This window comes from Oratosquilla oratoria, chromosome 36 (assembly GCF_046742065.1).
Source record: "Oratosquilla oratoria isolate Oo_2021 chromosome 36, ASM4674206v1, whole genome shotgun sequence".
In the NCBI taxonomy this organism is placed as follows: domain Eukaryota; kingdom Metazoa; phylum Arthropoda; class Malacostraca; order Stomatopoda; family Squillidae; genus Oratosquilla; species Oratosquilla oratoria.
The window spans coordinates 34,675,287-34,690,040 of NC_134812.1; the positions used below are offsets into that span (position 1 = coordinate 34,675,287).

Below are 14,754 nucleotides of genomic sequence, written 5' to 3' on the forward strand. Positions count from 1 at the left end.
GATACCGAACATTTTTGTCTATTTAGGCATTTTCAAAGGTACCTTTGAAAATGTCTAAATAGACGAAAACGTTCGGTATCTGTTTTTTCAATTTCCCGGTGGTTTCTGCAAAAATATATATATGTATATATATATATATATTCTAGACAGTTGGACAGGAACGTCTTCTGGTTCTTCCTCTTCTATGTATATATATATGTATACATATATGTATATACATACAGTAAAACCCCGATTATCCGAAATGAAAGGGGGGAAGCCTCTTTCGGATAAGCCGATTTTTCGGATAATCCAGATTTATCAGAAATATATTTCCTGTTGACATACTTTGTGTTTGCGTGTGTGTGTGTATGTACTGTGTCTTCCTCCCCCACCCTCTTCTCTCTTCATCAGTCTCAAGTTGTGGATGGAACACAATTTTTTTTATTTCGTGTTGACGTAGATACCTTATACGTAACAGAGAACAAGAATTATTCTATACATATATCTTCCACTATCCTGATGAACACAATAAAGCAACTCCGCCACTCCCCGCCTCCGTCACCATCACTCCACAACCCTTCCACTCCCCACCTCCTGGTGGTGGAGTCAGAAGGAAGGGTCGTCCATTGCTCCATCTTCACTGTCCAAATCAAAGGTAGACAAGGAGGATGAGGCACTTGATGAAGGGCGAGAAGACTGGGTGGACGAAGGTGTTCTTGGCCGAAAAAACGAGGTGATAGAAGTCTGTTTGGTGCAAGACAGCTGTTTCTCGATGACGTCACTCAGTGCTGCTCGCATCATCGGGTACAGTTGATTGCTATTTGAAATGTCCCTGGGTCGCTGGCCAAGAAACTGAAGCACTCCTTCGATGTGGGATCGGACTGTTGCCAAAGACATGGAAGGATCATCGTCGTCGTCGTCATCATCATCGTTGTCATGGCCGTGCATCACTTCCTCAGCTATTTCTTTGGTTGATTGGAGAGCGTAACCTGGGTCCCCCTCATCCACAGTGAGCCACTCCTGGACGCCCACTGGACGCCTCCTGGACGTCACTGTCTCGTAATCACCCTGGGCCTCCTTCACCTCTCGCACCTTCCGGTCGAATCCTTTAAACACTTCTCGCATATCCTCATGGCCTCGTAGCAGGGGATTCCAGGCATTGGCCAATGTAGAAGGGGGCACCTGTTTCCATGCTTTCTCTAGGTTGTAGATTGTTGTCTTCAGGTCATACCTCTTGAGGTTTGCTATTGTCCTCTGGGCTCTGGTGTCTCCTTCTTCTTCCCCCTTGAGCATCACACACAGAATTTCCTGCATAAAGTGCCGGCGGTAGCGCACTGGCAATCCGGAAGATACGTGCTGTTGCTGCCACTTGAACAACGCCTCGTCTAGGTTTTGGTATTTACCCAGCTTCATGGTCCTCGGTCCTGAATCTTTGTTCTTGTGGTGGAAGACAGCTGGGAGATGCTTCTGAGTGAACTGCCTTAACTGTGGCCCTGCCTTTTCGATGTCCGTAACAGTAGCATTCCCAATGCCATATTTGTGGGCGATGGACGTTCCCGATTGACCCACCTTCAGCTTGTCCAATATCTCCAGCTTCTGCTGTATGGTAAGGACGACTTTCTTCTTTTTCCCGGTTTCTTTCGGCATGATGTAGAAAGTGAGGTCGAAGCACAGGTAGAACGCGACTGCCCAGTGTGAACTCTGTGACGCGACTGCCACCCAATGACGATGTAAACAATGAAACCAAACAAACACACGCTACGCTAAACAAAGTATTACGCTTAAAACGTATTCATTTTAACCTTTCTTATCAAATTTAAATGTGTTAATATAGTACATATGTAGTTTCTTTTATTTATTTTCATGTTTTTGATGTTTTATAACGTTTTAGTATAGATTTTTTTTTTAATTTTAATTGCATTATCCAAATCAATTTCGGATAATCCCGTTTTTCGGATAATCCGCTTTCGGATAATCGGGGTTTTTACTGTATGTATATATATATATATATATATGTGTATATATATACGTGTATATATATATGTGTATATATATATATATATATATATATATATATACACACATTAAAGTCATCCATTAAAACTATTCTTCCTCCATCTTCCATTATCTTATTTAATGTTATCCTTGTGTCTTCTAACATACTTTTATGTTCTCTCTCTTCCCACAAGGCTGTTTTAGGAGGCACATAATATATTACAAACTTTCTGCTCTTCCTATCTTTGTCTTCCACTTCCATCATAATAATCTCTACTCTATTTTTTCCATATGTGACATTCCTCACATTTATATCCTTCTTAGTCAGGAACATAACTCTGCCCCTTTGTTTTCTCTCTGTTTCTAATCCAACAATTATATGCACCATGTCCTACATTGTTGGGTGGTTGTGGACCTTTCAATTTTGTCTCTACAATTCCCATTATGTCCGGTTCTTTTTCTTTCAGGTAATCAATCAGTTTGTTCAAACCTGTTATTAAGCCATCTATATTTGTGTAAGACATTTTCAATTTTTTGCTACTTTCATCGTGTTTTCTGTTCCCCTTCTGTTTTTCTCTGCTATGTACCATTTTCTCACTTTCATATTCACTAGTCTCCAACAGAATTTCTCTTTTTCTGTCTCTGTTCTGTTCTCATGTTTTTCCTTAGTTTCTTGTCTTTTTGCTTTGTCATCCTCTCTTTCCTCTTTGTTCATTTCTCTTTTTATCCATTTCTGTTTAAATTGTTCACTGTTTGCTAGTTTCCCTGTTTTTGCTAAAATATTCTCTGCTGTTGTTTGTGACCTGAATTTGATCTTAATTGGTCTGGTTTTATCTGTATTGTATTTCACCAGTCTATATATTTCTTCTATTTCTTTCCCTGTTTCTGTTCCATCTTCTTGAACTACTTCCAATATCTTATTTACTTTCTCCTTCTCCTCTTTTATTCTTGTAGTCCAATTTGTATTATATTTCTCTTCCATTCCCAATATAATTATACATTTCTTTTTATCTGCTAAATCTCTCACTATATTCTCTTCCTCCCTCATCACTTTAATAATTGTGTCTTTAGTTTGATCTTTCATCTGTTGTGCTACTATATCCTTAAATACAATTTTGTTATTATCTTGGACTTTTTTCCAACCCTGTACTTCTTTTGCTATGGACTCTTTATTCTCTTTATTATTCCTCTTTAATTCTTCATTCTCATCTTTTACTTCTTTTAACTGTCTTTTTAATTCTTCTATTTCCTTAGGGTTTGGTTCTTCCAATTTATCAACTCTGTGCTATCTGTGTAAGTTGACCAAACCAACTCTCACAATGTTCAGTCATTTTCTCTAGTTTTTCTTATAGAGGTTGGCATCCCCCCCTCATTAAATCCATGGAAATTATTATTTTCACTTTCCACTGTGTTGTTCTTATCTATATTTCTAACCTTAATGCTTTTACTGATATTTTCGATTTCCCCTGTGTCGTCATCAGACCTCTTGTTTATATTTTTTCTGCTGTCAGGGGGAGCCCATTCATCTCCCTCCTCATTTCCTTCAGTAATCCCTCCCCTTCTCCCCTTTCATTACCTTTCTAGTACACCACGAGCTTTCCCCTTCCCTACTAATACAAAAAGGTACTTCCTCGTAGTTGAATTTCACAAAAATTGCGTTTTTTCTGGAGTTCCAATCTTCACCGTCAATCTGACGATTGTGTGTATTTACCTAGTTGTATTTACGTAGTTGTATATTATGGGAAGGGGAGCTATACTCTTGGTGTCCCGTCTTCATATCTCATTTTATCTAAACTGTTTTTAAATTCATGTTTTGTTTTTGCTCACACCACTTTCTCATCTAACTTGTTCCAAATGTCTATTACTCTGTGGGGAAAGCTATTCTTTTTCAGATCTCTTCTACAGCTGTCTTTCTTGATTTTCTTTCTGTGTCCTCTGTGTCCTCATCCCATTTTATTAGATCCTCTCTATCAATAGTTTCTATGCCTTTCATGATTCTATAAATAGTTATCAAATCTCCTCTCTCTCTTCTTTGCATTAATGTCTGTAGCTCAAGTTTTGCTAGTCTCTTTATATGATAGTTTTGAGAGTGTTGGTGCCAATTTTGTAATTGCTCTTTGTATTCTTTCAAGTTTTGTTATCCATTTTTTTTGTACTTGGTGACCACATCGTTGCTGCATATTCCAATCTTGGTCTTATCAGAGTGATTAGTATTTTCTTCACCATTTCTTCATCCAGGTATGTAAATACCACTTTGATTGTTCTTATTAAATTATAAGTTTCTCCAAAAATCTTGTTTATATGTTTCTCAGGTGACATATTATTCATAATAATGAGTCCCAGGTCCTTCTCATTTCTACTTTTTTCATTACTTCTTCTCCCAATTTATATAATCCTACTATTTTTTTGCTTTTTCCAAATTCCATTATACTTCTTAGTATTGAACTCCATCTCCCACTTCCTATTCCATTCCCATACTTTATTGAGATCACTCTGTAGTGACTCACAATCTTCTTCAGTGTTCTATTTTTTTTTTTAACAGTTTTGCATCATCTGCAAAGAAGCTCACATAACTTTCAATTTCTTCATCCATATCATTAATATATATAGCAAACATTATTAGGGCCAAACTGTTGCTTGTGGAACACCACTTATTACTTCATCCCAATTAGAGTGTTTGTCTCTCATTTTTCTTTCTTGGAAAAAGTCTTCCATCCATTTAAGCAGTTTGCCATGTATTCCTCCTTCAGTTTCTAATTTCTTAAGCAACTTCTTAAGTGGTACTTTGTGAAAAGCTTTTTTTAGGTCTAGAAATGCACAATCAGCCCATCTATCTCTTTCTTGTATTATATCTATTAGCCTTGAATAGAAACATATTAAATTGGTGATGCATGATTGTCCTTGTCTGAATCCAAATTGCCTTGGATTTAGCACATTGTTTTTTTCTAAATACCTTACCCATCTACTTTTGATAATTCTTTCACAAATTTTTGCTATTGTACTTGTTAGAGAGACTGGTCTATAGTTGGTAGGGTCTTCTTTATTTCCCCCTTTATATATAGGCACTATATTTGCTTTTTTCCAATATTTGGAACTTTTCCTTCTTTCAAGGAACTGTTTATTATGCTATATATTTTGTCTGCCAGTTCATTCTTGCATTCTTTCAAAATCCAGTTTGCTATTTCATCAGGTCCATGCGATTTTCTGACATCAAGATTACTCAAGTGTTTTATTATTTCATTCTTTGTTACTTCTATTTCTTTCATAGGGGGGACTTTCTCTTCCCATTCGATCTCTCCAGGTTGTATGTTCTCCCTTGTAAACACCGATTTAAAATACTTTTTCATAATTTCCGCCATTTCTATTTCCTCTGTGTATTCAACTCCTTGTCGTAGTTTCTCTAATTCTTGTTTGTTTTTCAGTTTGTTGTTTACAAATCTGTAAAATAGTTTTGGTTGATCTTTACATTTTTCTATGACATCTTTTTCATATTTTCTCTTTTCCTCTCTGCACACTTGTACATATCTATTTCTATAACTACTATATATTTTCCATTTTTCAGGTCTTTTGTATTTTTCCATTTGGTCCAGGCTTTGTCTCTTTTGTCTTTTAACTCCCTACAACTTTTGTTGTTCTTTTTCTTGTTTTTGTCTTGGGATATACTTTTCCACTCCTTTTTTTTTTTATTTTTTTTTTTTTATAAATTTTTTGTCAAAATATTCCATTTATCTTCCACTATTGTTTCCTCTTTGTATATTCTTTCCCAGTTTTCTTTTTGAAAGAATTCTCTAATTTTATAAAAATTTGTTTTTTCATACATCAGTCTTCCTTTTCTATATTGTTCATTTCTTGTCATGTATTTTTCCTCATTTAGTTCCAGTTCAATCAATATGTGGTCACTTTTACTTATTGGTGTCTTATATTCAATCTTGTCCACTATTTCAGGTTCTGATGTGATTATTAGGTCTAGTGTTGATGGTTCTTCATTTCTATACCTAGTGTTCTCTTGAATCCATTGTGTCATTGTATGGTCAATAATCATCTCAAGTAGAACATTTCCCCTTGACTCATCTCCACCCTTTACTGTCATCTCTTCCCAGCAGACTTCTTTGCAATTAAAGTCGCCCATCATAACTATCCTTCCTCCATCTTCCAATATCTTATTAAATGTAATCCTTGTGTCTTCTAACATACATATGTTCACTCTCTTCCCACGAGGCTGATTTTGGAGGCACACAATTTATACTTTCTCCTCTTCTTGTCTCTGTCTTCCACTTCGATCATAATCATCTCTACTCTATTCTTTCCATATGTGACACTCCTCACATTTGTATCCTTCTTAGGAACATAACTCCACCCCCTTGTTTTGTCTCTGTTTCTAATCCAATAATTATATGCATCATGTCCTACACTGTTGGGTGGTAGTGGACCTTTTAATTTTGTTTCTACAATTCCCATTATGTCCGGTAATAATAATAATTCAGTTCATTCAATCCTGTTATTAATCCATCTATATATGTGTAAGACACTCTTAATTTTCTGCTACTTCCATTGTATTTTCTGATTCCCTTTTGTTTTTCTCTGTTATGACCCATTTCCTCACTCTCATATTTACTACTCTCCAATAGAATTCCTCTTTTTCTGACTCTGATCTCATCTTGTTTTTTTTCTTTAGCTCCTCTCTTTCCTCTTTATTAATTTCTCTTTTTACCCATACCTTTTTATAATGTTCACTGTCTGCTAGTTTCCCTGTTTTTACTAAGATATTCTCAGCTGTCTTTTATGACCTGAATTTAACCTTTGGTGTGGTCTTATCTGTACTATATTTCCCAAGCCTATACATTTCTTCAATTTGTTTCCTGATTTCAGGTTCATCTTCCTGAAGTAATTCTAATAAACTGTTTACTTTTTCCTCTTTGATTCTTGTGGTTCTATTTAGATTATACTTCTCTTCCATTCCTAATATAATCATTTCTTTTTATCTGCTACGTCTCTTACTATATTCTCCTTCTGTCTCATCACTTTAATAACTGTGTCTTCAGTTTGATCTTTCATCTGCTGTTTTACTATATCACTAAATGCAATTTTGCTGTTCTCTTGAATTTTTTCCCTGTGCTTCTTTTGCTATGGACTCTCTATTCTCTTTATTTTTCTTTAATTCCTCCATCTCATCTTTTACTTATTTTAAATGTCTTTTTAATAATTCTATTTCTTTAGTTAGTTTTTGGTTCACCCTCTCTAGTTCTTCCAATTTTTCAACTCTCTGCGTGAGTTCACCAAACCTATCCTCCCAATGTTTGACAATTTTCAATTTTTTTTCTTTTAGGCTTGCTAATCGGGGAGGGTTGGCTCCCCCACCCCCCCTCATTAAATCCTTGGAAATTGTTATCTTCACCTTCCATTGTGCTGCTTTTATCTATATTTCTAATCTTTACATTTTTGTTAATCCCTTCTTTGTCACTAAATTCATCTGGCCTGCGTTTGTTTACATGGCATCTGCCTGCCTGGACCAAGTCCTCCCCTTCCTCATTTCCCTCAGTAATCCCTCTCCTTCTCCTTTTTCATCACCTTCCCACTACATCACGAGCTTTCCCCTTCCCTATAAATACAACACAGGTATTTCCTTGTCGTGATCCTTGAAATTCTTGGATAACTCTGGAGTCCGAACTTCGCTGCCACTTTGACCGACGTGTATGTATTTGTAGTATACGGGGTTGAAGCTGTGCTCATTGTATTTCGTCTCTTTGCCTCCATTCATCAGACTTTGCCTTAAATTTGTTTATTTATGGTAGTAGCTTAATTTACATTTTTATCCAATTTTTTTCATAAGGACCTAAGAACCAACCTGGGAATTCAGACTGCCCCAATCGAAATCGAAGTAGGACCATAAAAGGGCTAAGGATAGCTACAATCAACATAAGTAACCTTAAAGGGAAAATGGAAGAAATTGTGGGTCTTATGAAGGAACGACACTGGGACTTGATTGGACTCAGTGAGACACGAATGAGAGGCGAGGATGTGAGGGCCATCCATGAGGACTACCTGCTTGTCCATAAAGGAGCTGAAGATGGGAAGTATGGCGTAGGGTTTATCATCTCTCCCCAGCTGGCCAACAGAGTGAAAAATGTGAGACCAGTTAGTAACTGTCTCATCGGACTGACTCTCCAGATGAATCATGGATATCTGGATATTATCCAGGTTTGCGCTCCGCAACAAAAAAGATCAAACAATGAGAAAGAAAAGTTCTATGAAACCCTACAAGATCTGGTCGACAGCATGCCGAATCGGGATAATCAGGTGATCATGGGAGACTTCAATGGACATATCGGACTAAGAACGTCACTTTTAAAAGATGTAATTGGACCTTTCTCAATTGGAGATGTGAACCCAAACGGTGTTTATTCTCACGGAGAAAGAATAACTGACTTCTGTGTCAGGAACGGATTATCCATCATGAACACATTCTTCCAGCACCGATCATCGCATAAATGGACTTGGTATAAACAGAGGCAAAAAAACCAAGAGTATTTGCAGAAATCCATGACAGACTTGGTGTTAGCAAGTAGAAAAAGCTTGATACACGACGTGAAGGCCATCCCCTCCATCTCCTTCGGCTCAGACCACCGTGTGGTTGTTGCTTTAGTAAACATCCGCTACACTCGAGCGAGACCATCAGTGAAGAGGAGAAGAGTAGCTGTGGAAAAGCTGAAGAAACCTGAAGCGAAAGAAAGAATGGCTGAGAACTTACATACAAAGATAATGATCGACAAGGATGAAGAGGACATTGAGAGGGCTTGGGAGTCAAGTAAGAAGGCAATACTGGAGTCCATAGAGGCTACAATTGGATTTACATATACTGGAGGCAAGAAGAAAAGAACACCTTTTTGGAACGAAGAAACACGGAAGGCAGTCATGGATAAAAATTATGCTTTCAGGGAATGGCTTAAGGAGAGGACAGAAGACAGTAGAAGAAACTATGTGCGGCTTAGGAATGTAGCAAAAAGAACGATGAGAAAAGTCATGAGGGAGACATGGAAAAGAATTGGCAGAGATCTGGAAGAGGACTTCCATGGAACGAAAAAGCTGCTGTATTCAATGGCAAAGGGATATAGAAAGGTCAACAAAGAGAAGAGCTTTTCACTAAAAGATGGCCAAGGCAACTTACTAACGAAACCAGAAGACGTTGATAGACGATGGAACGAGTATTTTGAGAGCCTGCTGAACACACCTGAAGAGGACTCTGGTATGGACACAAGTGACGATGAAGAGGAAAATCAGGTTGAGGACGGAGGTATTACAACGAATGAAATCATGGTAGCACTTGAGCACATGAAAAACAATAAGGCAGCCGGGGTTGACGAGATTCCTGCTGAAATATACAAATATGGAGGACAACACATCATCTCTTACCTGACATGGATTTACAACATGGCGTGGAAAACGAAGAAGATACCTAAGGAGTGGGGATCTGCTGTGATATACCCGGTACATAAGAAAGGAGATCGTACAAGTTGCAACAACTACCGGGCGATCTCTTTGCTACCACACGCTGGGAAGATATATGAGAGGATTCTTGAGAGGAGACTGAGGACCTATGTTGAGGAGAGACTTCACAAAGCACAACATAGTTTCCGCCCCAATCAAGGAACGACAGATCTCAGCTTCGCTTTGAAGATCCTGTTGGAAAAGTCGTGGGAATTCAACTATCCAAGATATCTAGCCTTCTTGGACCTGGGGAAGGCATTTGACCAAGTGCCAAGGAAAGAGCTATGGAAGGCACTTCGACATGTTGAACATGGGATTCCGCGAACCCTGAGGAGAGCAATTTGCAGCCTATATGAATCGAACAAGACAACTGTACGATCCATCAGAGACACAACTCTTTGTTTCAATGCTGGGTCAGGAGTGAGATCAGGATCAGTCGTTTCTCCCCTTCTCATCATACTTCTGATGTACCGCGTGATCAGTAGTGTAGAATACATTGAACCCACCAAGGGGGCGGGAGAGGCGGATAAGTTTGCCTATGCAAACGATGTTGGAATCGTAGAGGCTACTTCGGCATCGCTTGCAGTAACGGTTGATTTATGGAACCGGGTATTGCAAAACCATGGACTTAATATCAATCTGCAGAAGACGGAAGTAATGGTAGTCTCTCGACAAAACGAACTCCTTCAGGTAGAAGTTGACGGAATCACTTTGAAGCAGACTACGGCATGCAAATACCTGGGAGTGATGTATGATGACAAAGGAACCCATGAAGGGGCAGTACAAGACAGAATCCAGAAGTACACAGTAAATGTCAACTTCTTGTACTCCCTGCTAAAGGACAAGAACATCCCGGTTAAAGTCAAGACAACAATTTATAAGAGCATCCTCCGGCCCATACTGACCTATGGGTGTGAGGCATGGGTGCTGACGACAAAGACGACACTCCGAGTGCAAGCGGCAGAGATGCGAGTTCTGCGTATGATCCATGGAGTCTCAAAAAGCAACAGGCTGTGTAATGAGAACATCAGGAGAGAGCTGGGTGTGGAAAGCATAATTAGTTATATTGAAAGGGCCCAGCTGCAGTGGTATGGTCACATGATGAGGATGGAGGAACACAGGACACCTAGGAGGTGGTACCACTGGGTGCCCAACACAAGATGTCCCCCTGGAAGACCAAGGATGAGATGGGACGAAACCGTCGACAAAGCCCTCAGAAAGCATGGAACATCGCTCAACGACGTCTGTGCCCATGAGACGTTCCTTGACCGGGGGGAATGGATGAGACTGATCACCGACAGGCCATATGGCCTACCGGGGGGAGATGGGTGAGGTGAAAAAAATATTTTTTCATTAGATGCGTGTGTAAGGATTCATGTTTGTGTTTCATTTACTACTGAGAGTTTGATCCTAAATTATATGTGTTCTGATTCTCTTTCATATTACTTGAATGTTTATGTTTTGTTACTGCCCACTGACGCCTGGCATAGAGATACCAGTACAGGTACTCCTCGTTTAACGACCTACTCGGTTAGCGACGACGGGCTTTATGCAGACGTTTAACGTAAATCTCCCGAAGTTACGACGTCGTGTACGATAATTAAGTTGGCTGAGGCAAATTTGTATGAGGTTATAATTGAACTTGTACGGTGGATATTAGCTGTGAGGTAAAGTGTTCTGAAGCTTAGGTCTACATTACCATCCTGCAAGCTGGGGTACAGTATATACTGGTAGTGGTAAATTTTTAGTTTCGACCATGGGCGCAATATAGCAATAGAAAATAAATAAATGATTAATTTTGTAAATTATAATGTATCAAAGTAATATGCAATTTTGTGAGCGGAAAAAAAAGAACAAAGTCATGTCGGACGAATGGTACACCATGTTTGTTATGATAGATGCCGATGTCGAAGAAATAAAAGGATGATGAATTCGTCTAACCTAAACTAACCTGACCTGTGTTTGATAAATCATTACCTGCAAATTAAATGTCATCCGGCTCGTCCTCGTGAGAGACGTTGGCAGACGACAAGATGGCGTCCCAATCCTATGCTACCGACTTCGTTCATTAGCATATTTTCTTGTAGCATGGTATTTTTTACTTTCATTTCCGCCCACAAAATTGCATATTACGTTGATACATTTTAATTTACAAAATTAATAATTAATTTTCTATTGCTATATTGAGCCCATGGTCGAAACTAAAAAAATATCCCGGTATTCAATATGGAATGTCAGCATACGTGGATTTGGTCATATACGGTAATTTCAGGAACCTAACCACCGTAAATAAACAGTAAATAAAGCTTTAATATACTGTATAAAAGAGGGAAAATACACGAAAATAAAGATACATGTATTGCTGGACATTGTACATACAGTACATGTACGTATATGTATACACTTTCGCTTAACGACCAATTCGGTTAACGACGGCGCGCTGGTCCCAATTGTCGTCGTTAAACGAGGAGTGGCTGTACTTATAATTTTGAACCATGCCGGGCCCATGTAAACATTGGTGAAGATTAAAGCTAAGAAACAAACTGCTTGTTTGGGAATTACCCCGCCATAACAAGTGGCGACGAGGACAAAAAATTGGATAATGAATGCTATGGTTAAGTGGACATTGAAATTACACGACTGTATGTCTACAATACATTATTAGCCTCAGATTAGGCACCAGCTTTTGCATCAGCAGTGATTCTTAGTGTTTGCACAAAAAGACGTCTAAGGATAGACAGATTGACAAATTTGAGCCAGATAGGATTTCACTAGACCTATGGCTGAGTCTTTTGGAAGCTCACTTCCAATATATAGGAATAACTGGCACCAGTGATGAAGATTTAGTGAAGAAGAAAAACTTATTATTAGTGTCTGTTGGAAGTGTTGTGTATGCAGAGTTGGGAAGGATCTGTGCTCCTGATCTCCCTCATACAAAATCATTTAGTGATTTAGTGAAAGCGTTAAAGCAGTACTATATAGTCACTCCATCCTACCATAGAAGTCTTGTAGCATTTCAACAAAGGAAAAAATGGCCAGGTGAAAGTTTGAATAATCTATATGCAGAGTTAAAGGCTCTGGCCAAAGACTGTAATTTCGCTGATCAGTTTGACAACTGTGTACGAGATCAGTTGTTCATGGCAGTGGACAATGAAACTTTATTTCCCCAATCTAGTGGCAGAAAATTTCAAATTACAAACTTTGACTTCCCAGGATACTCTTGATAGAATATTAAATATGGAATAGGCATTTGTGGGTGAAAATAACAGTATAAGAGCGGTATCAGAGTCAAATTGAACTTCCGCTTTTCTCAACAGAAGAACTAGATTTAGCACTAAATCACATGACACTTGTAAAGGCAGAAGGCCTTAACGGCCTTTGGACCAAAAACAGGAAGCTGGCTCCAAACTAAATGCAAACTAACCATAATAGAAGGGTAACTTGTAGATAGTACTTTTGTATATTACATCTTCAGACAAAATGAAAGAGATACAGATCTGTTTAAGTATAAGTATCAGATAGCAACAGCAGGAGGTGAGGGGGAGGCAATACAGAGTGGAGGGGAGACCTGACCTTCATCATCGACCTGATGAACACAAAATGGTTTAATCTGGCGGAAATATCTTGGTCACCGTTTGGGTTACCAATTTATCACATTTTGAATGATGAATTTTGTTTCATGCCCTCACCCCCCAAAAAAAGATAAATAGATAAATAGAGCTAAAGTAAAACTAAACTAAGCTAAGTTAAAATGAAATGAAATAATGTAGAATATTACACAGCAAAATAGAATAGTATAGAATATATATGATAGCAGTAAACAAGATAAAATAAAAATGCTGGATAACTTTACTTAAACTCCTTGTACACAAGTTAAATTCTCCAAAATGTATGTGATCTTATCTGGTAAATGCTATGAATATTCATGCCTAAATAAATTTAATGCTCTTATTCTATGAATCTGATAAATTGCAGAATAAGAAACAAATTTTGTCTTTTGGAGGAAAGAATAGAATAAAAAGTCTGAGCATCTTAGCACTTGTTCTATAATATTCAAGATCAACACTATTAAATTGTGCTTTATGATATATATGAAAACCCAAGAGAATTATAAATCAAAGAATGAAATTCAGGACACAACTTTCCAAGCTAAATTGTTTTCATCAACTATTATAATCAGTAATTATGTCAACATTTCCAGACTGCAACCTGATTTGACCTTTGCTTCTAATTGTGTATCATTAGATTTGAAAATTAATTCTGACCAGATGATATCATAATACTACAATAACTGACTTATTATAAAGAAAATAGTTATAATGAACACAAAAATGAACATAGAATGTGGGCTAATGGAATGTAGCACACCTTTCAGCTCTTATTCTTATAACCCTCTCATTACTCTGTCATCTGCCTGGTTCAAGATCATGAGGGATCTAGCTGTGGGATGTGTACTGTTCTATTATAACTGCCACAATATATCTTAGTAAGGGATTGAACAAAAATAATTTTCATTATATTATTAAGAGAGTTTGATGTCGAATTTACTACTTTTGCTGGGTGAGCAGTGAGCAGTGCACACCTAACACATGCAGACTATATGCCCATGATTAGCACCCTCACTTCCATCTGCAGATCCAGCCTGGAAGGGTTGGTACTCTGTTTCCATACCAAGTCCAAGATCTCTTTTTTTTCAAATTCAGTTATCTTTATTCCACTTTTTCACACAAGAAAAGCTGGCAACTGGTGAATGTTCTCCTATAAGCTGGTTGTGTATAAACAGACCAACGTTTGTCCTTAGAGAGGTGTTTGATAGGGCCTGAACACTGTTGCTGACTGCTGTGAGCCTGTGGGTTCTCAGTCAATGAAAAATGAGTCAGTAATTGTTTCAGTTCTTGTATTTGGAACAAATCTCTTTTAAGTCTTATATCTATTGACCCATGAGAATGTGTGGAATGATAAAGATGATAAGACTGGCATTATAATGTTGGTACAAGAATGAAATAGTATGAACTACCCTGTACATTTCCCTCTTCTAGGTTGCTTTGTTATTACTAAGACACATCCTTGTTATTTCTAAGACACATTAAGTTAGATAACTCAAGTTTATTGATCCACTGCTTTATGAATTATTATCTTAAGGAATCCCATCTCATGACATGGCAGTTTCAATGTACATTTACCAGGCAGAGGTTCCTCTGAACTTAATGAAAATGTCTGGTGTTAGCAGGAAAAAAATATTCAGTTACTGTAAATTGGTCTTTTGTTCCCAGAAAAGGTTAGCTGATTAAT

General features: G+C 37.9%; 2 protein-coding genes across 2 annotated transcripts in view; both read left to right on the forward strand.

Moving 5' to 3' along the window:
- Nucleotides 1-7,914: 7,914 nt before the first annotated feature.
- LOC143019109 (uncharacterized) lies at nucleotides 7,915-13,742 on the forward strand. Its single transcript, XM_076174805.1, has 3 exons — nucleotides 7,915-10,790; nucleotides 12,938-12,996; nucleotides 13,567-13,742. The coding sequence occupies exons 1-3, from the start codon at nucleotides 7,915-7,917 to the stop codon at nucleotides 13,740-13,742; spliced, it is 3,111 nt and encodes a 1,036-aa protein (XP_076030920.1).
- A 39-nt stretch (nucleotides 13,743-13,781) lies between these two features.
- LOC143019110 (uncharacterized) overlaps nucleotides 13,782-14,754 on the forward strand; it is a 91,579-nt gene continuing 90,606 nt past the window's right edge. The window contains exons 1-2 of the mRNA XM_076174806.1: nucleotides 13,782-13,913; nucleotides 14,098-14,112. Of these exons, the coding sequence (XP_076030921.1) occupies nucleotides 13,782-13,913; nucleotides 14,098-14,112 (147 nt within the window). The remainder of the gene's footprint in view (nucleotides 13,914-14,097; nucleotides 14,113-14,754) is intronic.